Source organism: Molothrus ater, chromosome 2 (genome assembly GCF_012460135.2).
Source record: "Molothrus ater isolate BHLD 08-10-18 breed brown headed cowbird chromosome 2, BPBGC_Mater_1.1, whole genome shotgun sequence".
NCBI lineage: Eukaryota > Metazoa > Chordata > Aves > Passeriformes > Icteridae > Molothrus > Molothrus ater.
This window is the reverse complement of record NC_050479.2, coordinates 59,722,801-59,749,247: the sequence shown is the minus strand read 5'-3', so window position 1 is coordinate 59,749,247 and position 26,447 is coordinate 59,722,801. Positions and strand designations below refer to the sequence as shown.

At 40.3% G+C, this 26,447-nt stretch overlaps 1 protein-coding gene across 6 annotated transcripts in view; it reads left to right on the top strand.

The window, feature by feature from the left end:
* ELF1 (E74 like ETS transcription factor 1) overlaps nucleotides 1–26,447 on the top strand; it is an 87,267-nt gene that overhangs the window by 23,657 nt on the left and 37,163 nt on the right. For all 6 annotated transcript variants that reach the window (XM_054514094.1, XM_054514095.1, XM_036391235.2 and 3 more), the window contains exon 2: nucleotides 25,722–26,031. In XM_054514094.1, the coding sequence (XP_054370069.1) occupies nucleotides 25,960–26,031 (72 nt within the window). In that variant the 5' untranslated portion in view covers nucleotides 25,722–25,959. The remainder of the gene's footprint in view (nucleotides 1–25,721; nucleotides 26,032–26,447) is intronic.

The window sequence follows — 26,447 nt, the reverse complement described above, 5'->3', positions numbered from 1 at the left end:
AGAGCCATGGGAGTGGTGTGTCATCAGATGCCAGTTAGCTTGAACATTATTTCCAGATCCCTGCCTTTACAGAAGTGTTGGTTTTCTAATGTGCTCTTTTCTCATCCATAGAATATTAGAATTGTCAAATCCATGGTCTTGGTCCTCAAATAAGAAGGAAAAAAGAGAGAGACATCCAGAATTGAAGAATGTTGTCTGCCCGGTATAGCCTGATGTTTAAGGATTGCTGAAAACTCATACTTTGGTTGTGTGTGTTACTTTTTAGACACTTGATGTGTGAAAAAAGCCGAATACATGAGGTGTATTTTGGCACAGCCATATTCAAGGGAGGGAACTGTGGCAAGACTGTGCTCAGTGAGGCTGACAGAAAAGAAAGAAAAATGGAGGATTTTCCTCTGTGTCAGAGGAGAAGCTGTGATCTCCAAATCCACTTTCTCTTCTTGCAGGTGTTAGCAAAAATTTCTCAGCTTTTGCTTGCAGATTTTGTTGTTTTCACTGACATTTTTTGTAACTCACTGGAGTTTGTTGGGTGTGTGAGAAGGAGCAAGGACTTTCCCCTACCACAGTGATTCAGCTCAGGAGTGGCAGGAGGTGGAGTTCACCTTTCCAGCCTTGGTTACAGTCTGCACCATAAGCTCTGAAACTTTGCTACCATATGCCAGTGATTTATGGTGCTTATAATTTTAATGCCACTGACATGTTTTAGAGATCATTTGCATTCTTAAATCTTGCTTTCTTAAATCTTACCTAAGTGTTTCTTCACAGATAAAGTAGTTGACAGAGACTATACATACTGGAATTTTAAGTCTTTTGCTTATCAAAAGTCTGCAGCAGCCGTGTGAAAGGCTCTGGACATTTTCACTTTTCTGACGTGACCTGGCTAATCTATTTAGAGGTAAAAACAATTTATTCTTCAATATAAGCCTGTCCTTTGGCAAAGCTTCCCACAGTCAGTGTGTCAGTGGTTGTGCTGAGAGGATCCCATTGGCTAGGGACCAAAGTTTATGCATTCTTGCCTTGGTGTGCTTTAGGCCTTACCTGTCAGCCATCTTCAGTGTTGAATCACAGGGATGGAGCTCAGGTCATTTATTTGTCCTTAAAGAGATCACTCCCCTTGTGTCGTGTGTGAGTTTGTACTAGGTTCAAGCAGGCTTCAATGTGAAATTGATAGTAGTTTTGTTAGCCTGGAAAAAACCTCCAATTCCTAAATTTGCATGTAAAACTTATCTCTCTCTGTATTGGGGGAAAATATATTATGGTTAGGATAATTTGCTAGGAATAGGAATGCTAAGTGCATAGGTTGGAAACTGTGGGAAAGGGTTGCTTTGGGATGGATTGAATGTCACAGTCTTCATCTATAATTAGACATTTTAGTCTATTTCTAGAACACCCTATATTTAACTCATCATGAACATTTCTGTGTGAATTTACCAAATACATTTTTTGTTTTGAGGGGAATGTACTGCACTTCTTGAATATTGCCATTGGCGTACTAACGGTTTCATCGCTTCACTTGAGAGCTCCTTCCGCATTTCCCTCACCTTCTTGCGTGGTAGTGGTTTGACTTCTGAAGTGGGCTCAGTATAAATGTCACACCACACAGCTCTTGAGTTCCTGTGTTGGAAGAAAGAGGTGAGCTTGGGTGATTCAAATTTTTGTCTCAATTTTTTCGCTCTTGAGACAACGAAGCATTTTTACTTGTTGTGGCTGCATATACTGTTCTGTCATGCTGTATGTCCTTCTAGCATTACTAGTGTTTTTCATGAGATCCTTTGACAGAGTGAATAAAGCTGACAGGTTAGAAGAAAACTACCTTGCTCTTCTGAGCTTTGTATTAAGTCACTGCTGCTGTTCTCCAGTTTTCAGTTATCTCAGTGTTTATTAGGTTTTAAGTTGCAGCTAGGGAAAGAAGCAGCAAAATATGATTGTGAAACTGTAGTTACACTTTGTGATACCCAGTGCTGACCACTGTCAGAAAATTAATGTTTAACTTGCCCTTCCAACCAGACTCAATTTCAAGTTAAAAGCAAGTTGACAAGGATACTGTCAGTTTCCTCTTCTTTGTGCCTGCTACATGTGCTGCCCTACACAATTTTGGAGCTAACAAGAATAGTTTCCCAAGGACGTGATGACATGGTTTGTTTTTAGTGGAGGCTGTCTTTCCAACCAGAAGATGACCCTCTTAGGAAGAGCTTTCATGAAAACTGTGTCTTGAAGGCACCAGGGCTTCACATTGTCTGCTGATGACAGAATTTGCCTGGCATTGTCCTCAGACGTGGTGGTTACAATATCCACTCGCATCCTCTTGATGCATTTTCTGTTTTGTGCTGTCACTCCTCCATCTCCAGAGCCTCTGTAAACTATTTACTCTCTGTAGCTATTCAAGCTTCGTCCTGATGCCTGTAAATTAGGCATGCAAATGAGAATATTTGCTATAAAGAAAATAATTGTGAAGCTTATGGCCATGGAGGGCAAAGGGTCGCAAACTGCACACGTTGCAAGAATTCACTTCCCTGTCTCATGGTGCCTCTGAACCAGCTTGTGGAGAGCTCTGTGAGCCCAGCAAAGGGCTCCAGGTACTCTTGGTAGTGAGCTATTGAGAGACCATCCTGTTGGTTTGGGTTTTTTTTAAAAAGACCAACTAGTGTTTATTTCAAAAAGAGAAAAGAAGGAACTGTAGAGAGGAAGCGTCTATTTGGGGGCCTTTTTTCTTTACAGAAAAAAAGATGGTTTAGTCACATGAATGAAAATGAAACTTTCTGTGTTGAAAAACAGTCTGAAGTTTGCTGAGGATGGCTCGCAGCGTTTTCAAATGTGTGGGTCCTTTTTGGTGAAAAAAGTGTATTTATTTTAGTATCAGTTCAAAGTAACAATGAAATAAGTTGCTTTTGAAGCAACTAAGTGAAACACAGTTTTAATTTGTCTGAACAGGCTGTAATCTGAGCAACCTGATTTAGTTGAGGATGTCCCTGCTCACAGTAGGGGGGTGGACTAGATGACCTTTAAAGGTCCCTTCTAACAACAACTATTCTATGATTCTTACACAGAAACCATTAATTTAGCTTATTTAAATATGGACTATGAAGGAATTTCCAGAGAAAAAAAAAGCAGAAAGAAAGTTACTTTTGACAGAATATTTTCCTATTTGGGCACTTCTGAAATACATATATCTGATTATGAATGCTTGATGTAATGCAACGTTCTACCATTTGTTTTTATAAAGACCTAATTGTCTTTTAGTATGGTCCTTCAAATCTTGTTTCAATGGTACTGGACTAGAAATAATTCTCAACAGTAAGAAATATTGAAAAACTTTTGCCAAACTACAGGATAAGATCTTGGACTTAATTTTTTTTTTTTAATTATAACAAGGGCATTTGCAGAAAAGGTTTAATACTTTTGATGCAATGTAGCTAGAAGGGTATATTTTGTGTATAGATTCTGGTGTCTGTAATGTCTAAAGTGTCTCTTATGGGTGCCATGTGTTCAGGTGGCTTCAGAAGCATTTTGTTAATTTGTACTTTTACACTTCATAAACAGAAAAGTGATGACATTTATTGATATATGATAATGTGAAATCTGTGCTTTTGAGGGGAGAGATGGTAGCAGTTATTACTTGCAGAGAGCTAGCTGGGTAAAATCCCATTGCCTTGAGAGAGGAAACTCAGGACTACTGATGCATGCATGCTGCACAGATGCAACATGTCAGTAAAAAAAGAAAATAGAAAAAAAAATCAGTGTGAACTTTGGTTGGTTCATTTTTGCTGCCTTAAGTGAGGATCTCTAGGTGGGGTGAAACCTCTGCTGTGCAGAGAAAGTAGTTTCTTTTTGACAGAGACTGCCTTCAGAGAACCTGTTACACTGTCTGTCGTGAGCAAGCCTGGTATTTATTAACTAGATGGGACAATAATGCTAATGCCTTGATGCTGGCTCTGGTATTTTCACATACCATGTGCTTACAGAGCTTAGGTGCACACTGGAGGTTCTTCAGCCTCCCACCAGCTGCTTTTTCACTCCTAAGTGAAGGCAGCTTGTGTAACCTCCCTGCTGGCTCGGTGGCACATCCCATTAAAGCCATGCAGCAGCGGTTTGCATGGATGTGCCCTGGAGCACAGGAGGGAGGTTTGGGCTAAGCAAGTTTTACTCGGATAGTGAATGCTCCTGGAGGTGATGGGTTGTAAATCCTTAAACAGCTCATTTAGCATCTGCCCAGGCCCTTAGCTTGCCCTTAGGTAAGACTCAACAGTAAAGCTGTATTAGTTGTGGTAAAGTTGCAGTTTAAACTCTAGACCAACGTCTTTGTGAGCGTGCGAACCTGCACCAGTCTAATTTAATTTAAAATGTGCCTTTAGCAAAACAGTCAGAGGTGGGCATGGTCATTCCTGGATGTTTTCTTGGCAGGAGCACTCATCCAGCTGCTTGAGGACTGCCATCCTCATTTTTTCTTGCTGACAGCATAGATTGTTTTCTAGTGCTTTATTGCCTTCCCCTCCTATTCGCAGACCAAGCTGCTTGCGAGAGCAACCTTTTCCTTATCTGGTTCAGCCAAGATGAGCCAAGTTGGCAAGTCAGATGTCAATGCCACAGAAGTTGCTGGGCTGGTTGATTGAACCGGGTTAGGAATTGATTTCAGAGTGGTGGAGCTATGGAGTTTGTAAGAGCTGGGATTGAGCAACAAGGGGAAGGACGAAGTAGCACAGTTGTCCTTGGAAATGGACCACATTTCATGGCCAATGCTTCAGCAAAGCAATACTTAGGATGATTGACTTAACTCTCTTCTACATGTCACATCAAAACTTGTTTTCCAATGAATTATCTGAACACCATAGCTGGATGCTTCTGATTGAGAAGAAGAATGTGTTAACTAATAAATTAAATATTGCCCAAAGTTATGTAAAGGAATAAGCCTTAATAATATAAAATGGGAGGAAAAGGTATGTGCTTGTTAATTTGGGATCACATGCAAATTAAAGCTTTTGGTGAAGACAGAAGCTTGGGCTTTTTTGTTCTTTTTACTTCTGTGAGAAGAACGGGAAGGAAACGCAGGGATGAGAACTGCATTGCTGCAGTTTTGAAAGAATGTTAACTTCTTGCTTTGTTTAAAAATATTTTAGTTATTCCTGTCTGCTAAATCAGGTTATTGAAATGAAATGATGACCTTTGCGCTGAGCCTGAAACAATGCAGAAGAAAAGCAGGTGTTCGAGAAGATTAAACCTCTTACCTTGGCTAAGAAGTGTTCTGGTAGGGCTGAGGTTCTAAGGGTGCCATATTCTTGCTGAGACTAAAAATGTAAGAATGAGGAAGAATTTTAGAAGTTGATTATGGTCAGTTGCCAAGAGCAATGCCATGATAAATTATTAACTCATTGCACTGTACTGCCTTGTAGTGCAAACAGAATAGCTGGTTATTGTGCTCTGCTTGGTAAGTCAACACTGTAAAAAATTCCTCAGATGTCTGGAAAATATCTTCTTTGGGGTGTTTATTAAAGGGATATGGTAGAATTAAAATCATGTTCCCCTCTTCTGAAGCTGGTTAAAACCAGTAGAAATCCACGGAGGCAGTTTCTTTCTTTCTGTCTGTGGAGCCTGGTCAGCGGTTGTCGGCCAGCTCGGTTTCGCTTTTGCTCCTCTCTTCTCACAGCGCTTTCGTGAGGTGTGGTCCCTCCTACCTTCCCGAAAAAACACACTGGAGCCAGGCAGTTGGGCTGTTAGGTGCAAAGACATGAGGCAAGTTGACTCACAGCTGTTCTGCTGGAAAAGCCACTGTGGAGACCACTCCTCCTGTTAGCTGTAACTGAGTCAGATGAACAAATGCAGGAGCGTGTGGGTACCTTCCTGATGCCGTGCAGCAGCAGTCTTGAGGAGTACATTTTCAATCTTTTAGAAATTAAGTCATCCTGATTTTTGTTTTGCTTCTATAAATGTAAATACTACAACATTTACCTTTTCATTTTTGCTTCAACTGTACAGAGCTTGGGAACTTAGATGATTTTAAAGTGTCTCAAAATAATTTATAAATGAATATTCCCCTCCCCCTCTTATATTAGCCCTATGCTCCTTACATTAAATTTCTAAGTGAATAATCTATAATTCATATAATAGATTTGAATTTGCCTGTAAATATTACTTTTTGTGTTTGTTATGCTTGGAGTTAGTACCATAGTAATACATCATGAAATAAATATGTATGAGAATTTTGAAATGTTTGCTGTGATAAAATCTGTTGTTCTATGTTGGACACAGATGAACTTTCAGGGTTAAAAAGAATATCTAGCTTGAGAGCAAACCATTTCTGGACCAGTGTCAGCATCTGCCACCCCAGTTTTCTTAGGAAAACATTAAATCCTGCCAGTACATGTTGCAAGATATGACCAACGTGACTTACGAACTAAGAAGCAAATCTGCAAAATGCTGTTGGCTACATAGTATTGTTGGAATCTGAGATGGAAAATACTTTTTTTTTTCAGTTCTCCTTTTGCCAATCTAGCAAAATTTAGTAAGGTTCAGTTCATGCTGCAAGGCTTTTTTGTTCAGAAAGGCTTTTGAGCAACCATTACTTTTTGTATCTTTCTTATTTTCTTTTTAAATTTGTTGGCTGCTTGGGATTACTTGAGTACTTGTCAAGGGTGGGACGTATGTCTTAAGTGGATGTCAGAAATGCTGCTGAAGCAAATGTTCTCTTAGTGTCTGATGGGTCCTAGTTTAGGGCTTTCATTCTGATTTCCAAGGCATGAAGTGGTGAAGCATTCAGTGACATGGAGTGATGTAGTATTGTCTTTTAAGGCAGGGGACACATGTGGTTCTGTGGAATAACCAAAGTGGTCATAGAACTCATGTGGCAGCACATGAAAGCCAGGGACAAAATATGCTGTATCAGAGGAACCTGATTGAAGAATATGTTTCTAGCTAGAAATGAGGAGAATTTCGACCCTGTTCTTTTACAGGGAATTGCAAACCTCTGACTTTGAGGTGGCTGTTCTACTAAGAGAGGCATTTTTATTCTGAACTGTTTTGGGATAGGGACAGAGACCATGTTAGGATGGAGCACCTTGGTTCTGTGAAGGGTAAAATGTGTCAGATACTCCTTGAAATCCAGAGAAGATGTGTACTGCTTTTAGGTTTATGCAGAAAATTCTCCTAGACCACAGCAATACATGATAGTATAAAATCAATTAAATATCTACTGGTTGATGTACTTCCCAACTTACATGACTGACATGTCTCCTGTTGCTTTAATTGGCAGCCCTGCTGATAACAGCACAAAATTGGTTTTCCTCCATTTTATACCACCAGTTGGTCATTGATGGAGAACAGATATGAGGCTATCTGAATAATTTCTCATCCTGTCTGAAAATGCAGTTTTTAGGCCGACTAAGGAAATTATGTTTTCTGACAGATGATATTATAAGGAAATCTAAGACTGAACAGAAGACAACTTACACAGGAGCTGAGTATAGCCTATTGCCTTACATACAGATACTACAGAAGTTAAAGCTGTGCTGGAGTTTCTGCTTTTCACTGAAGTTTTGCTTTGTCTAGCAGTTGGTTTTTGTGCTTACCACATGAGTACCAAATGCTTCTTCAGGGTTTCAATTTTGCAGGAGACTAATAGGTGTGTTACTCTAGGTATTAGCATTGGAAAGCCCTGTAGATCATTAACCTGTCCCTATTTCTAGGGACCACCTAGGACAGGGTGGTCGTAGAAAAAGCTGGTACTGTATTTGGCAATGGGTTTTTTCCCGTCGGTTGTAGGTCACATCTGAAGATTTCAGAAAGAATCTTAAAAGATTTCATCTGCTAAGTAAAGTAACTTGGTTTCTTGGTGGTGTACAAGCCTGGTTGAGGAAGACCAGACTTGAAGACCTCCACAGGTGGCCTGCTTGTTGTCCCGGGCCCTGCTAGATGAGAACGTTGCACCAGTGTTTTGTGCACTGCTTTGGTGGCCTTCTGGGGCCACATTTCAATACGTTTGACCTGTTTGCTTCTTCTTCCATCCATCTGGCCGGCTTTCTGCACGTGGGCATAATTGACTTTGTTTTTCTCTCTTCTGTTTCTTCAGAAGGTGTCTTGGAGTGTCTGCTCGTGGCGGGCGGCCGCGGCCCGCGCAGGGGACAGACCTGGCAGTGCAGGCAGGAAGCGCTGGCGGCTGGGCCCGGGTATCTCGGGCTGTGCTTCCTGTCGTTAAACCACGAGCAGGGGAGCAGATGCGCCAGAGATGGCAGCGCCGCCTGCCCCAGGCAGCCATTGTGCAACCAACTGTCTCCTCAGCGCCACGCTCTGCGCCCGTGCGCCCAGGGCCTTGCTGTCCCTGCCAGCCCCTTCTTCAGGCACCTGAGAGTAAGGATCGGGGTTTATGTAGTACAACAGAAAGCAGGACTTGAACTCCTCAAGTGTGAATAAGCATGGCAGTTATCCTGGCACAGCGAGAGCTGAGGTCCAGCGTTTCGTTTTCCACAGCTCCCAGCGTGGGAGTTTTTAAATGCATCTGAGAAATGGGCAGGTTGGGCTTCAAGTTGTGCAATTTCATTAATGTCTTTCTGGGCAGGTAATTGCCACATTACCTGACCAGTTTTTATTGTAAAATCTGTGATCTTCTGAGTGTTTTTTCCCTTTTTAATTATTAATTTTTTCATCTCAATACACTTGTAGTTTTGAGACAGCTCTGGCTTTGAGCTAAACAGCTTTTTGGAAGTGCACAGAAAAAGCACATAAAACTTCTATTATAAACGATGCAGTTTTTTTTAATGTAAGTTGCATGATTTCTGAAGATATAGTTGTTATTGCAACATAATTAATTTCCTGAAACTAGAACTCTAGTAGTATCTACCCCAGCACTAGATTTTAGAGAACTGAGTAGTCTGCACATCAAAATTATTTTAGAACTGAAACTGCGCATACATTTCAGCCTTTTTGTCTTGTTTGGTGATCTTTTCTTCCTCATCTGACAGCACTGGTGCTCCCAGAATATTGTTTTTTTCTCTTAAACCGTATGTTTGTTGACTAGCCAGCATTGACTAGGGATGTCTTTACCATGTGATAAAATGATTCTGTACTATATGCTCTTTAAAATATAGGGTCTTAGCCTGAGGGTCACATTCCTCAGGGTGGGGAAGATTAGAAAGGTTGTAGGGGTAGTGAGATTGGGGTAGGGTTGTGGATAAGGGGTTTGAGGATTTTTAGTTGCTGTTGGTTTAGGGTTTGTTCTCCTGCCTTGTGTTGGGCTATGGGGCGCTGTGCATGGCAGCCCACATGAGAGGTTCTGCATACACAGAGGAGCTGCACTCAGAGGCAGGCACCACTCTGAGCTCCTGGTTCCCCCGGGTGTCTGCAGGGCCAGGAGCCAGCACCACAAGGGCAAAACTCAGCATTTTGCCTCTGTGAAAGGCACCAGCTCTCGCATTTCTAACAGAGCTGCACTGGAAACCTTTCACAGCTACAGGATGATTCTGCTGGCCTTTCTCCCTTTCAGGTTTTGAGCACTGTTCTCAGTACTGTCATGTTTGAGAAAGGAAAGGTACAAACAGGGCACAACCCCTGAGGGGAAAATATAATAAAACCTCCACAAAGTGCTTGAAGTGTATGGCATCTTCTAAAAAGGCATAGATTTGGGGTTTTTACCCACCCCCACACAATTCTGATATTATTTCATTGTATCTATGGTCACAGTAAACCACTGAGACTTCACAGAAGCAGATGAAATGTTAGACAACAGAAATTAAAAAAAGAAAGGAGGGTAGAGGATAAATTAAATGATGGATTAGAAGCTATGTAAAGCAGCCTGTCTCTGCATTACCTTGTTTATTGTACTACTTAATCTTCTGTCTACCACTCAGCTTTCCCTTGTGTTTTCTTCTTTTGCTTTTTTTGGGGGGCTTTTTTTGTTTGGTTGTGGTTTTTTTAGTTCTTTATTGGGGGATGTTTTGTATAGTTTTTTGTTTGTTTCATTGGGGTGTTTTGTTTTTGCCTTTTTTGTTTGGGTTTTGTTTGTTTTGTGGTGTACAATGGATTGTTATTTTTATTGGTTTTTTTCTTCTTTTTTTCTTCTTTTTTCATTTTTTTTTTCCCTCCTGACTCTGTATGGGTTGAATGTTGTACTGGGAGAGGAAAGAGTAGGTTAGAAGTGACACATAAAAAACATTCTGCCTCTGGTTCCTATGATAATTTGTGGGTTTTCATAACAGGGATGATGTCTTCTGAGGAGCTTCTTGCGTGATGAGGCTGTGGTGCTGCAAGAAAAGCTGGAATGTTTGTTTTCCCAGAGACCTAAATGAAAATTGTCAGAGGGCTGGAACAGCTATCCTACAAAGAAAGTCTAAGAGAGTTGTTCAGTGCAGAAAAGAGAAGACTCCAGGGAGATCTTGCAGCCTTTCAGTGTATAGATGGGACTTTAAGAAGGATAGAGATGTTTTACCAAGTCCTGTAGTGCCAGGAAAAGGGACAATGTTTTTTGACTGAAAGAGCATAGATTTAGATTAGACATAAGGAAGACATTTTTGACAATGAGGGTGGAGAGGCACTGGTTACAGGGTGCTCAGAGAAGTTGTGGATGCCCTATCCCTGGAAGCTTATGTTGGATGGAGCAATGTGATCTACTGACAGATGTCCCTGCTTCTGGCATTGGGTTTGGACTTCAATGATCTTCAAAGGTCCTTTCCAATCCAAACCATTTTTTGGTTGTCTGCACTGGGGCCTGCATCAACTCCTGATAGTTCAGAGAAGTCAGTTGTGACCCAAGGAAGGACCTTTCATTTTCAGGAGATGGAACCTACATTTGCTCCCATTCATTATATGGAAAACTTAGAGCAATCTTAGTCCTTTCTTTTGGAAGTGTTAGAGGTTCTTAGAATGAAGGAAAGGCAGGACCAATCTTCTCCTTGTGGGTTAAAGTGGGGAAGAGCTTCTGCAGAAGAAATATGTCTCCTCAATTCCCCTTCTGTGTATGACACTGTTAGGGTTTCTCTTTTGGGAAGTGTGAGTGGACTCATGCAGTCACCTCATTCAGACAATGCCTGAGAGAGGGGGCCAAGTGCATGCTGAAGTATCTCTATTACTCACTCTGCAGAGCGGAGGGGAGGGAGAAAGAAGTCTCCAGGTTTGTGAGCCACTGGCTGTGGTGAGATTGTGCTGCTTCTTTTTTCAGAATGACACCAAGCTGGGCTCATAACTCAGCACAAGGTGATGGGATGATTTTGTGTTTTCCTTGGGTGATTTGGTTCCCTCCCAGTCTGCCTGCTGCCTTTCTTCCCCCCAGAGCTGGGGAGTAGGCTGGCTCACAGAGCCCCGTGGTGGGGGCTGCAGCTGGATGGCACAAGCACATGCATAGCAGCCACCTCTGATGCCTTATTTAGCTCTGCAAAAGACATGGGAACTTAAATGGTGAAATGAGGAAGAAGTGGGGCTTGAATTTCTCTACACCTGGTTGGTGGGAGCTCTGAAAGTTTTCAGAGTACACTGATTCTGTAGGTGTTTTCATGCAACACTCATAAATTCTGTGTCAAGTTCATTTCATTAGCAGTGAATTTCTGTGTCTCCCAAGAGCAGGTGTGTGCTCATGTAAGAGTGACTTAGGCTTCAGTGTACACTTCCCCAGACATTACGAAATGAGAAATACTGGCCTGTCCAGACACTGCCTTCCCTGGAGGGACCTTTGCAGACCCTGTTCCTTTTCCATAACACTCTTAAGAAAAATCTTTTTGCTTTTTTATTTTAATCTTATTGGTCTTTAAGTTGTGCTTTGTCACTGTTTGAAACCCCATGGTGGGAACTGTTAGTCTAACAACAGATCAGAAAGGTAATTTATATTCCCTTAATAGCCAAGTTCAATAGTTTGAAATTCCCCAGACTAATAGTCTCCCTTCTTAATCCCACCCCATGCAAATACTTTAGAACACGAATTTAGGCTACACTGATCTGTAAAAAGAAAAATGTACAAATGGCATGGGAATATTACTTTCTGTCTTGTTCTGCATAGCTGCAAGTTAATGCATTTATTATTGTAATTATGCTAAACATCATGAAGAATATGCATTTTTAGAATTACCTGGAATGAATATATTGCATTTCAGAGTGCATTAAAATTGGGAGCTTAAAGGCCCAAAAAGCTATCTTTAATTATGTCTTGAGTGAATGTTCTCCACTACAACTGTGTAAGCAGTCTCTCACCTTGAGGAGGTTTTAAAGGCAGGATCTTAGATATTCTCTGCTTGGTTCTTTAACTAACTTTTTTTTTTTTTCTGCAGACATTTAAATTAATTGAGTCTGTAACATTTTTTGTCCTGGGTAGATGTGCAGTCCAGCAGAAGCATCTGTACTCTTCATACTGTTAATGCTGCTTCTCCAATTCAGTCAGCCTTCAGTACCTCATTGATTTTACCCAGCAGCAGCCTTTGAGGAAGGGCAATATTGAACAAATAGGTGAAGGGCATTGTTTTTAAAAAGGCATTTGGTTCTGGACCCTTACTGTGCAGGATTAAGAAGCAAAGACACCATCATACTTTTAAGTCCAAGGACTGGTGGGTGAGAAGCTGGACGTGACCCAACAACGTGTGCTTGCAGCCCCAAAAGCCAGTTGCATCCTGGGCTGCATCAAAAGCAGTGTGGCCAGCAGGGTGAGGGATATGATTCTGCCCCTCTGCTCTGCTTTCCTGGGAGCCCACACTTCTGTGATTCTGTGAAAACAGCACAGTTCAGTGAATTACTGACTTGGAACCTGAAAGGTAATGATTACCTTTTGAAAAGCTGGCTGAAATGAGACAAACGTGCAAGAGTGAAATAAGAACAGTGTAGAAGCATTTGCCTCTCAAAATGTTATTCTTAAAGCACAAGAAGTGAGTAATGCTGAAGATGCTAGTAGGGAGAAAGAAGGAAAGATGATACCAAGTCTGGAGATAAAAAGCTCAAACTTGCAGCTTCTCTGCAGGGATGAAGGAGTCATCTCTGGAAAGTTTAGGGACAAGTGAATTGTGTTGCTTTTTTCCACATACAGTGGGGGGATACTCAGTGTGTCTACACTGAGATTATTGGTATAACCTGCACATAGAACTCTTTGTGCTGTGTGCTCCACACCCATAAGTAGTTGGCTGTCTAGTAACAAGGTGGTTTGTGTACCAAACAAGTTACAGCAAGAGCCTAAGGTCTGGGTTTTGTTGGTTTAGTTTTTTTTTCTTTGTTTTGTTTTTCGAAGTCCCTCTGGCTATGTAATACTCACATTTTCTAACCAAGACCATGTCCCTCCCTCCTCTCAGTGCTGTGTGTGTGTTGGTACTTTCTTAAAGTTGTATCCAATCTCAAGTTCAGTTTTAAGCTAATGTTCTGAAAGTATTCCTTGAGTTCAGAGCAAATTGGTCAGCAGGTGACTTTGCTCCCTTTCCTGCATGGTGCAGATCTTACCTATTGTTTTTTACTTGAGCATATCTGGAGTATTTTGTTCCTTCTTATCTTTCTCTTTGGTGAGCTGTGACACTGGTACAAATTTCCCATGCAGAAAGCACGTCCCAGCTCAGAGCTGTGACTCATGCTGAGGGAAAATACAGAGTTACAGCCTTCCAACCCAAATTAGCCTTTACCTTTCTACCTGTGAATTGAAAAGCTTATGTCCCTCAGTCTATAATTTTCAATAAATTTCAGTTTTCTTTGTTAGGCTTTAGATGACATGTGAGTTGCAGCCACAGTGATCTGTAAATTATGATACACTGGAAATCAGAAGATTTTACCTCAGAAAGGTGTAACAAATGTCTTGTCTCTGGAGATTCTCTTAAATATGTGGTTTGTTTTGGTCTTAATTAAGAGACCAGGTCTATCCTGGCCTACATAAATGCTGTCTGAGCTACCGTAAAAAAACTGTTTAAACCAAAAATTAGGTTGAATGTTCTTGTGCTAAAAAACTCCAGACAATTATATTAGAAAAGACAAACAGTGAAAAAGACTACCCCAGACTTGTGAGACTTGGAGATTAATGGGAGGGAGTTCAGAAATTTGAGGGCTTTGACTTCCCTGTGTGCAGCTGTTCCTTATCAGTCTGCCTAATTGTAGGTATGGTTTGGTACTTTGCACCTCTTCTTAAATTACCTTTCATTGCCATTTCTACAGACTCTTGAATTAAGTAATTCTGCTTGTGAGATGTTAGCAGGTGCTGTCACCTTTTCTTGGGTTGGGCATTTTTTTGTTGCTTTTTGGGGTTTTTTGAATCTATACGAAAGCTCAGTGCAAATATCAGCTTTGTGCTTTTGACAGTAGGAGATGTGCATTAATTTTTCTAAGAGATATGCTGATAGAGATTTGTCTCTCCTGTCCCAACCTCATGAGTGAGTCCCTGCCTGTGTTAGGAATAGTGTTGAACTCTCCAAACTCTAAAAGCCAAAAAAAAAACCTCACAATACTACTTGCCTTAGTTCACTCATAAAACTATTTCAGAAAAAACTTCTGAAAATAAGTAATCTCAATTGTTGTGACCGAATGGGTGACAAAATGGACCTTTGGAGATGTTTAGAGAAAGGTGTATGTTGGGGCACTGTATATGTGCTCTGACTGGTCACAGATTGTAGAAAACAGGTGACTTCTTGCCTGGTGCAGAAGTTCTCACTGATTAATTCCTGTGGTATAACCATTGGAAATGCGTGACTGAGTACTTAATTTCTTATATTTATGGGTAAAGGTGAATGAGGATCTTTGTGGCAAATAGATTAAAAAGCTTCAGGCATGGTTTCCAAAATATGTTTTAACTGATAAGCTTTATAAATGAGACTGAAATATATATCTATATTTTACTTGCATGTCATTGTTAACCACAGTGCTAGTTTAAATATAAGTGTTCTTGTAAATGAGTAGAATCTCTCAAGGACCAAAATGCTTGTCTAGTGCTGAGTTCGAGCAGCTTACAGATAGATATTAGTTGCAGTGCTTTGTGGTATGGGCTGTACTGTTTCTCATTACTAGCCCTCTTAGCCATTTTTTTTTTTTTTGCTTTGCCTTGACTGTATCTGAGATTCTTATCTATTCTTCTTGTGTGTTTCATCTCTGCTCTCTTGAGCTAGGTTGCTTGTAAGAGTGTAATGGTCTTTCACCCTCTATTCTCAGCTTTAACAAAATGCACCACTGGTCCCAAGAAGGAGGATGCCTGAAGAACTCTGGATGAGTTGTAAGAATATACATATCCATTTGTTAAAACTCTATTTAAGTCCGAGATGCACGATGAGCATGTAGGAAAGCTAAGGTACCTGTCATACAAGAACACAAAATACTTTGTGTAGTCCTCTGAAGCACTACCACTGCAGCTGGTGGCCATGGGCTAGCCATGCATCTTGTGTAAAGAGGGAAATTGCTGCTCCTTTTGTTTCAGCATTGCAGGATTTGACTTGCCACTGTCTAAATTGTAGGTGCTAGTCTGTGAGAATAGGGTTAGCAGGACACCTTCCAGAAAGGGAAGTTGGGCTAAAAGCCATCAGGGAGATGGTGGAACAGCCAAGCCCAGGGCAGCACCGCATCCTGGCTGGGCAGAAGGAAGCCAGTGTTGCTGGGAGAGCCACAGGCTGGAAACACCTTCTCCTTGTGCCATTCCTTGTGCTGAGAACACACCTGCCTGCCTCCTGCTCTAGCAGCAGGGTCTGAGGGGAGGCAGGGAATCAGTGTAATTACATGATCTTGAACCCAGAATGGGGATTGGGGTTTCTCAGACCTGCTGAGATAAACCACAAGTGCTTCCGGGCCAGGGCTCTTGTTGGAGGTAGGGTCTGCAGGTGCAGGTTTGTTCTTGGGGGCATCTTGGAGCCTCTGTTCTTGGCGTAGCCTGCCTATGTTCCACAGTTCCTAAAATGAAATCTCACTCCATTTTGTAAGCTGTGAGGTAAGAAGGAAAAAGGATTCCTCTGCTGCAAATGTTTTGTAGGTGATACAGTCTAACTCGGAATAAATGTTTCTCCTGTTGGTAGAAAGGGTTAAGGGCAGCAGGTATAGGCAGACTTAGGTATATGATATATTCGACTGTTTTGCAAGGTGCTATAAATGTTGGCTCCCTGTAATCTGATACCAGGGTAGGACAGGCTAACCTAATGGAGGAAAATAGACAGCAATGTAAAAGAACTGGAAATTCAAGTCTAGCTGACTAATACCAGCCTGCTCCAGAGGCTCTTGACTGTTCATTTTGCTGACAGCTGACAGCAAATGAGAGGCAAACATGGCCTAAACTGCTCTGTATCTTTACAGCTTTTTTAAAGACACTGCGAAGGTAAGACCCCTTATATTTCTCAAACTGGCACTTGCCAAATGCAGCCTTGAACATAAATATCACTGACAAGAACAAAGTACCAAACTGAGGCTTGAAGTCCAGGTCTGTCTGTGAGTTTGGGAAAGGGGCAGCCTCAGCAGGTTCTGTGTGGATTAGTTTTGCCCCTTTCTAGCTGGTGCACGTCCATTAAATTTAGATTTCTGAGACTGCTCAAGTACTCAAACATAGAAATGCAAATCATACAGCACTTCTATGGCTATGTCAGAGAGTAATTTTGAATTATTGAACTATTTTGTTTGTTGTGCTTGACAGTCCAGTTAGAAGAGTTTTTTAAAAATTATTTGCAAAAAGAAATCCACAGAATGCTAAAAATCTGTGTTACAGAAGTTGTAATGGGGTTTTTACTGAGCTGGATCCTGTAGCAACTTTTGCAGAATACTGAAAAAGTCCTGTGGGAATTTAACTCCCTGATCTAGAATTACTGTTGCTTGGCTGGAAGAGGTTGCCTGGAGTAAGAAACTTTTAACTTGAACTTGATCTCTGCTGGCCTCTTTTTTTTTGTTTTCCTTTTCTTTATTTTCATATATATATATATAGTGCTCATTTGTAGTGAAGCTAAAAAGAAGTTATTGTTTTTGGCCATCAGTTTTTCTTTGGTAAATTTAACTTTTACCTGCAGGTGATTTAAAAATAATGACTGTGTTACTAATTTATAAGCAAAATGGTTTTTAGAGAACGATTGACAGTTTTATGTCAGTATTGGGTACAGACCAGCAACTGGTAATTTGTGAAGTTTGGCACCCTTCCAAAGCAATTATATTTAGTTTCTCTGATCTTTCTTCCTCCCACTGCCACTACTTCATTTTCCTGTGTGTACGTGTTAATCAAAAGAGCAACATCTTGCAGGGTCAAACAGTTCTTCCCCCCTCCACCCCTCTTTTACAGGTTTCCTCATATCCTGTTTTAGCTGTCTTCAGCCCTTCAGCTCTTTCTGAAAGATGCAAGGGAACTTTCCCTTAGAAATCAGTGAAATCTTACTTATCTGCAGGTCTATTGTTACAGATGCTTACAGGCTTGTAGTCTTAATGCTCCATAAAAGGTACTATTAAATGCAAGAAACCACTTAAAGGTGCCTCTTAAAACATTTATTTTGTGTCACTGGAATAATGCATTTGGTTTGCAAAAATTTCTGAACCCAATTTGGGATTTCATCAATTTACTGTTTTCTTGGTATCTTTTTTTAACACAGCATTTTGAGTTTTTGTGCAGTGTGAAAAATAGGAAGATATATTTGATACTAATGTTACTTATTAATGCTGGTAATTTGGTTATCTTATTACAAGACATAAAACCAGTCTGCAAATTTACTATTGGATAAAATGGCATATACTAATTGTTATAGGAGAGGAAGTAATGAGAGACCTTTTGTTTTCCTTTCTCTCTATAATTAGTATCACTTACCACTTGGTGAGCTAGACTAAGTGGACATTTGCAGTGTCATATCCAACTTGTAGTCAATTTATTCTGGTTTTGCAATGTTTAATATATTACTATTTTTCTGATGGAGAATATGTAAATCCAAAAGTGTGCAGTTAACAGGAATAAATAACAGCAAAATCCTGCATTTAGAGACACGTGATTGCAATCTGCATTACTGAAGGTTTGTCGTGTGTTAAGACAGCTCTTTTCCATTGTTTAAAAAGAAATCCCTATGTAATGGGGCTGGTTGGGTCTGATTACATTGAGCTGTTTTTAAAACATTTTACAATTTTCCTAAGCTTTTCACTTCTGTTGTGTCTGTAGCAAGGAGTTTGAGCAAGTACATCTAGACCAATGCATTTTTAGTTGCTTTTCTTTCATTCTTTCAAAACTAATTGCCTTGTTGACTTAATTGAATGTCTCCCTGGGAAATATAATCACCTGATTTTCTCCTTTCTCTACCAATAGTGATGAATTAACTACAAAAGGCGGAATCAAGGGGCAGACCAAGTTAGTGAGTGCCAAGAGTTTTGGACCAGCAAACCACACTACCAGCCTCTGCATTTACTGGACATTAGTGTGTTTGTGTACTATTTTGCAGTAGCAAGAGGAGAAGCAGGTCTTTGCTATGAATGTTATGTTTTCAGCTGCTCCTTGGATCCATATTACATTACTGCAAAAGGCCATGCTTTCAAAAATATTCCCCGTAACAAAACCTGATGGTTTTGTTGGGATAAGAGACCTTTAGATAGTCCTACAGAGAATTCTTAGAAAGATGGGCAGTCATGCTGTCAGTTGCCAGGGAGCTCAGTGTGGTGGTGTGCTTGTGGCCAGCATTTTTCAGGTGGTGAAGGCCTGGCTTGCACCCCCTCTCCTTTTTGACAATGCCTATGCACAGATGTTAGCTTTCCAAGACCAAGATGTTCATACTGAGGTGTTGGTGCTGCTCCATTCCCTCGCTGGTAGACAGACTCTGGAATTCTTTCAGGCTTGGCAAACTGCGTGCTGTCCCCATGCACTGTCGGGGGGACACTGTCCTTTTAGGTCTCCTTTTTGGGGGTGGGGCAGTTCATCTTGTTTGGCTTTCAGTGAGCAAGGAGAAGATCAAACTGTATATTTTCCCAGTAGCACTGGGGTGTTGATGAGCAGCAGTGGGTGGAGGTGACTGAACTGGAAGCAGAGATGGAGGACTTTTGTGTATCCCCTTGTTGTATAGAGATGTGGGTTTTTTTTAATCCTTGGTAGGCAAAACAGCTGCACCAGAAGTTAAAAGTCAAGTCAGTAGAAGGGCACACATTTCATACGTATCCTTTGGTGCATGTGTGCTGCATGTGCACATGGATGTAAAGTGTGTTCATGCAACTGCAGCTGCTGTGTGTGCCTGGATCTGTGTGTCCTGCAGGCAGGTAGAGTAGGGACTGTGCAGTGAATAAGTGATTTATCTGTGACCTGAGGCTTCAGTAACCCAAATTCAATCTGAAAAATTTCAAAGCTGTATAAGTAGCCAGGTGATGGCTAACCACTTCTAAAAATTTACCCTGCTCTTCTCTTTTTGGAGTCTAATGTGCTGAAAGTTGGGCAGCTGCAAAGTGATGTTTGAATCCACTAAACAGTTTTGATTGGAATGGACAGAGAGCTGGGGGCTGGCAGGCAAGGAGGAAAAGAGGTCCAATCTCTCACATGATTTGGGGAGGAGAGGCGGAATGGAATTGTCCCATTGTGGGGGATAGGTCACGTCCCATCTCCTTAACCTCTTATACTATGCAGTCAGTCTATGAAGATGCAAAATTCAGTTCTTTTCATGTTGGATGAATGGGAAGTGTATTTGGACTCTCTATTCCCCCTGGAGTGTCCTTGCTCCCCTGCTTTAGGTCAGCTAACTTTTCCTGTTAAGTTGATTCTACTTTGCTAGAGCAAATATTGCAGACAGGTGGCTAAAACCCGGCCTTTCCCTGCCTGATCAAATTGGGGAGGCTTGCTCTTAACAGATGCTCAAGTACTTTTTTTTTGAGCTCAGGAGCTTCAGTAGAAAAGCCTGTCTCACCTCAGTATCTTTTGGGTCGCTCTTTAGGCCTGGCCTGTTGGTGGTAGGCTGATCTTTTGTTGTTGCAGCATAAATCAATTACTTAGAGTGCTTTACATCTACACACCTACACTGCTTTGAGGCTGCCTCAACACATTGAGCATGCTGGTGGGAGAGGATAGAGAGGAAAAAAAGCCTCAACTATACTTCTGATTTTTTTCAGCTTTCCCAGCAGTGCTCTGCCAGGTTGCGAGGTTTGTGTACAACAGCTGTGTTACATAAACGTGCTGAATAAAAGAGACTTAAAAAAATCTGAGGGAGCATGGGAGATTGGAAGAAAAGAGTTTTCAGGGGTGGGGGAGTCTGTAAACAGTGGTGGAGCCATTACTGTTAGTAGTCTGGAAAGGAATCTGGCCTCAAATTAAAATATTTGGGCTAAAAGAGATAGTTACAAAAAAGAGATGAAAATGTGAGTTTATTTTTTTTTTGTGATGGCAAAGAGCTTGTTGCTTGCATTTGTTGTTTTTTTTTTCTCTTTGGAGTAAACATCTGTTTTTGTGTCAAGAGGGTTCCTTTAATTTCTTCGATATTGACTGGATTTTGTGTCAACTTTGGGGGTTTATACTTGTTTATATTTAACAGATAAACCCTTTACTCTCTGTCCTTCTTGCTGTATATGCACTGAGAGCCTGTGGTTTCCAGACGGGCTGCAAAACAAGGGTTTATTGATACTGATGATTTCTTTGTCCTTAATGAAAGCTCAGCAAAGGTCACTCTGTTGGCTTTTATTATGTCAGCTGCCCTTTGCACAGTTTGCTCTAGGCAGCATGGATGCTCTCAGAAGACTTGAGTCTGTTCTTTATGTTGCTTCTTTCCTTCCTCAGTTCTACCCTCTTAACCATGTTGTTTTTCTATCTCCTTTAATTTGTGTGAGCAGTAGAAAGACTGACATTTCAGAAACTTTTTGTGGCAAGTGACATATATTAATTTGTTCTTCTTGTCATTTCATCATTGCAGATGCCCTGAGTCTAAGCACATGTTTCAAATCCCTTGTCCTGTGCAAATTTGTGATATTACTGGATAGTAAAAATTAGTCCATGAAGAACTATTAGTCCATGAAGAACTATTAGTCCATGACACAGAATACTAAACTGTTAACATTTATGCTTGGTGTGAACTAAATATAAAGATCATTGTTGATCTGGGATTTCTGCATTAAGAGAACTGCAATATTATTCAGCTTTGCCCTCCTTTTTAAGAAAACCTGACTCTACGATGATACTTGTTGACTCTTGAGAAGGTGAACTGACTCTGGGTTGAACTATCCTTAACCTCTGCTGGTAGAATGGAGTTAGAAATTTGAGTGAAATGGTGTGGTTACCGTCCATGTGTTTGACCTCACCTGAGATGATTCTCAGATGATTCTGTTCAGATTTCTTTCATCTTCCCTTTCCTCTCATTCCGTCCCCTCTTTTCTCTGTATCCAAGATGGTGTAGAGGAGGGAGGGGTTCAGCTTTACATTTCTGTTAAGTCACAACTTTGACATTTCTAGGCTAATGCTACTGCTACAGACTGTCTTAGGAAATCAACGGGAAAGTCCAATCTCAAGTGATTTGTCCCTGTGTTGAATGAGTGGAACTGTTTCATCAGTAACTCAGAATTCAGATCTGCACTTGAATCTTAAAGCACTAAGCTGGTTCTTGATTTAAATGTATGAATGATCTTATTAATTTCATGAGAAAGGCAGTGCAGGATGATTACAGTAATCTTTAGTAACCCTAAATGGGACTGGATCCAGTAGCTTCCTGGAGACATCTTTCAGCTCATCTGGGATGCTCTCAGTAGCAAGACTTGAGTCTTCTAAGCTCATAGCTGACCTTTAGCAAATTTTTCGGTTTCTGCCTGGTACTTTGATGCCTGCTACACCTGCGCCAGTGTGGTGCCATTGTCTTATTTTGGTGTTCTGCATTACAGTGCTTGAATGATAAGGTAGTGGCTCATATTATCAGGATTTGAAGGAGAATTTGTGGATTCCAGCATGGATCCTAGTTGCAATATTGCAGCTTCACCATTGGGACCAAAAGTGTTGGTTCTGGAGGTATTTCTTAGAAGCTTTGTTGAACTGGCTCAGTTAGTCCTCAGCGGGCTAGGACTGACTAGAAGGTATAAATAATAAAGAGTGGTGGGGGAAAATTTGTGATGTCTAGCTGATGTTTAGGACAGAATCCTACAGTGCATCTTCTGGGATACCAGAGTAGCATGTACTAAAGCTTAGATTGAGTGAATGTGCTTTTTGACAGACTGAGGAGCTTGTTCCTAGATGTTGAAATCAGTGGGTGAGGGAGCTTCCAGGTGTATTGAAATAATTTGAGTTCTGTTTCAAGGATTAACCAAAATCAAGATGTTTTTTATATTGTTGTGTTTTAATGCTGCTTTTTATAATATATTTGTACAACAATTAGTAAAAATGAAACCAAAACCTTACTTCCTCCAGAAGTAAGTAGTAGTTCTGAAAATTTCATGTAAATTTTATGATAATATATATGGGGTTCACTTTCTCCTAGGATTATTTGTATGTAGTCAAGCTTACTGTGCATGTGAATAGAATTTACACTTTTTTATGCTGTTTGCAAATATTATTGCAAATATTATTTTCTACTTGCAGATGTATGTAAAATCAGGCAGGGGATAAATGGCATTACATAGCAAAAACAATAGTCGTGTTTGTGTTAGCCTATAGACAGCAGGACCCTGTGATAGTTGGAATAATGAAAGCACAGTTTACAAAAATAGATGTGAAGGAAAATATAGCTGGTTTAGAATTCTGCTGGGTTCTGTGAAAAGCTGCTCTTGTTTTCTATATGGCAGAGAAAGTGATATGGATTAAAGGAAAGCACTTTTGCATTATTCTGCTGTGCTGTTGTTGCCCAATAGATCATTTGCTATTACTATACACTGAACAGAAGTAATGAAAAATATCCTGCAAACAGTAATAGTCTGAGTCCCTAACTTTTATAAGGTTAGATATAAAAGCTCACTAAAGCTTGTTCACTCACTTGTCTTTGGATTTGGTACTAATGTTGTGGTAGATGTTTCTTTTGTAAAAAGAATGTATCGCTTGTCTTTATTTATAGAGCCCTTGGTGGTTTTGGGGTCAGGGTGTAGGGGAGAAGGAACAGTCTCACATCACTGCATCACTACAGTGCAGAACTCATAAAGCAGCTTTTGACTGACCATTCCTACAGTGGCATCAGATGATTACTTTCATGTTAGCATAGTGTCACTGGTTTAAGCATTGTTTGTGTTGATCAAATGTAATATGCTGCTGCAGTCTCTTAAATGATATTAAATCAGGATAATTAGTTTTGTATTGAGAGTTTTGTTTCTTTTTTAAAATAAAAAGTAAGGAAATATTTCTTTATGGCTTTTAGTAAGTTTACTGTCACAGCTTTTATATCTTATGCATTTAGTGTATATTTTGATATTGTAGTATCTACTGTAAAATATTAATATTTTACAGAATAATGGATAACCTGGCACTAATGGAAGAAAATGTCAGCTCCCAGTGCATGTGGGGAGCTTTTAAAAATTTTAGGGTAGCTTGACCTCCAGTTTTCCTTATATTTAAGACCTTTCTGGGTAACCTGTGTCTCCAACCTGTCCTGTATCCCAATTTTACATTGACTGTATTGTTATTGACCTTAGAAAGTTACTGGGTCTTAAGAACTTGTAGCCTTTGTTCATACTTGTGGCTTCAGTCAGTGTAGTGGCTGTGATTATAAGCCCTTGCAGTATTCTGACTCTGAACAATTGGTTTAACCTCCATTTAAACAGAAGTTTAAATTTGGACAGCTGAGGAAGTTCTTGTATTTCCCTGTTTGCCTTGTGATCCTTTACAGTGAAGTTGCTCTTCAGTGATTAGAGGGTGTGACTTAAAATATTGTTTCATCTTGTTGGACTGTTACAATTTATTCCTAAGCAGGAACCAAAATAGAAGTTGTACTTCTATTACTTAATGTAAAGTTTAGTCAATGTAAATTTCCATAACTGTCTTCTCGTCTGAAAAAGTTGGTGTATCCCTGTTGGCATAGATTGACCCACTTGAATTGGTGTCTGTAGGCAATATTAAACTATATATTATATAGTTATATACTTCATTTTCAGACTGGTATACAGGATGATAGGAGTCTAGGATGGGCCAAGCTGTGCTTACTCCCACTATGCTGGCAATGTGTGTCTACTCCCTAATGGCATCTTCCAAAAGGCAAGGCCAAATAATTAGATTTTGGGAAGTCACCCAGGATTATATGGTTGCATGTAATGCTTTCAGTGCCACAACTCTGCCAAAGTATGGAGAAAGCCTTGTTAACTATTCAAGTCAACCACTAAAGTGGCAAGTGCTGAGGTTGAAATGGTTCCTACAGCACTTCCTTCTCTGTTCATGCATGCAACTCTCATTAAAGCAAATATTCTGTTGTTAAGGTTGTGGCTACTCTTACAAACCTTTTAACAGCTAATTAGAGCACACTTTGGAAGTTGGGGAGGTTCTCCTTTTTGCATAGTCATGAGTTTCCTGATTTCTTAGAAGGGTAGGATCTAGTGACTTAAATGCCTAAATGCTCTGCCATCACTACTTAGGAATTTGGGAATACCACAACCTATACAGGAAATGCAGCTGTTACATTTCCTAGAGTGAGGGAGTACAAGTCTCTGACATGTTCCTCCCTAATTAAATTGCTTGGCAGTGGGGAGAGAAGATGATCTTCATTTTTTTGAGTTTGACCCTACTGCAAAAATAAGGCAAAGTTAAACCTCTGTACAAAGGCAGATGCTAATCATCACCAAAGGCACTGACATTGATTCTCCTGTGGGTCTCACTCTGGATGGGTGCATCTTAGACCTCTGCCCCTTATTCTTTTTTCACAGCAGCTCTTAATCGAAGGCAGTTTAAAGAATTTTGCTCAAAACACTAGGAACTGCACATTTTTCTTCTTTTAAAATATATTGATTTAAATTCCTAGGCACCAACACACTCCTTAGGTTCCTAATTTTAGACACCTGCTCCCATTATTATTTGAAATGGTAGATTTTTAAGTTCATGTCTGGGTCACCTGAGTTGTATACAAAGAGTTCTTCTTGTGCTTGCCTCTTTCCCCAGAGGTGGTGCAGCAGCCTCTTGGTCAGCTCACCCTAACTGAGTTTACCTTTGGCACAGATGAGTAAGTAACAGCATGGGAGCTGTGGGCAGGCATCCTTTCACCAAAGCTGTTTATGTTCAGTAGTTGGGGATTTTTTTTCTTTGTACTGTGCAGTTTTTTTGACAGTTCTAATTTGCCGTGATGTGGCCAGTTCTGTTTCCTTCCGGCTGCTTGAGAGCCTCTGGTAGAGATAAGGGTACATTCACAGTACATTTTTAATATGAAGCTGAAGATCTGCTTCATGTAGGAACGTGGGCACTCTCTGGATTGTACAAAGAATTTATTGATTGGTTTCATCATTTTTACATGGGGATTCAAGATCCAGAACATTTTACTTGCAAAACAACAATTTTGTTAAATTTCAACTGTGTGTGAAGAAGAAATGTGATACACTTGGGATATCCTACAGCTGAGTAGGTCTGTCTGAGTTTTGTATTTTTACTTTGAATAAACTGTGAAGATGAGAGGTACTGATGAATGTGAAAACTGCGTATCTGAATCAAATGAAAATATGGATTTTCTCTTTAACTTTTGTAAGATTTCCTTAGACTCATGCTTTTAATATGAAACACTTTGAAACTGATGTCATATTTCCTGAAACAGTTCTGTTTCAGGTAATGAAAGTTCTTATACATTAATCACTAAAAGTAATACCTTTGGAGACACAAAAGTGTCTGACTTCCTTGGATGTAAATAGAATAGTTTTAATACATAGAAAGCTTTACTGCCACTGCTACAATTTTACATCGCTAAAGTAACAATTTTTTAATGATAATTTTTTTATTTTTCCCTCCACAGTGGTAAAGGCTATCGAGGCGGGAAGAACAACTCAGGAAAGGTTTTGCCTTGGTTTGTTTTGCTTTGAGAAGAGAAGAACCCAGGAACACTGATGATCTAAGAAACACAAACATTGATACTTGATCCATTTTGTGAACCTGCCTTTCTGCCCAGCTGGACCTCAGTGAAGCTCTCTGTTCTTTCACATTCAAGAACATTTTTCTTTGTATGTGGAGCTGAGACCTGGGAATGCGTTATTATGGCAGCAGTTGTACAGCAGAATGAGCTTGTGTTTGAATTTGCCAGCAACGTCATGGAGGATGAGCAGCAGGTATGGGATGGTCTAAGAAACCATATTTGTACAAGTTGGTGTTAGGAGTATTGTGAAACATGAGGAAAAAATGTGGTGTAAAACACAAAAAGGAAACATTGAGGTCATTATTGTTGCAGCAGATCTTTGTGCTGTTTCAAAAGCTTCCGGTTGCTTCCCGTAACTTGCATGCGCGGAACAGAAATTGGCTGAAATGTTATAACCTCTGCAGTATTGCAGAGATATCTTCCTCCAAAACTATTTTTCCTGTTTTGCTGATTTGTGCCAGTAGAATCCATGCATATGTGATATAGAATTCTCAAAATGATGGTATTTTGTAGTAGTTTCAACTTCTCTAGTGTACTAGGATAAAATTCTGAGTAGAAGTAATGGTCATCCTGCAGATGACTGGAAGGGGCAGTACATACCTGCTCTCT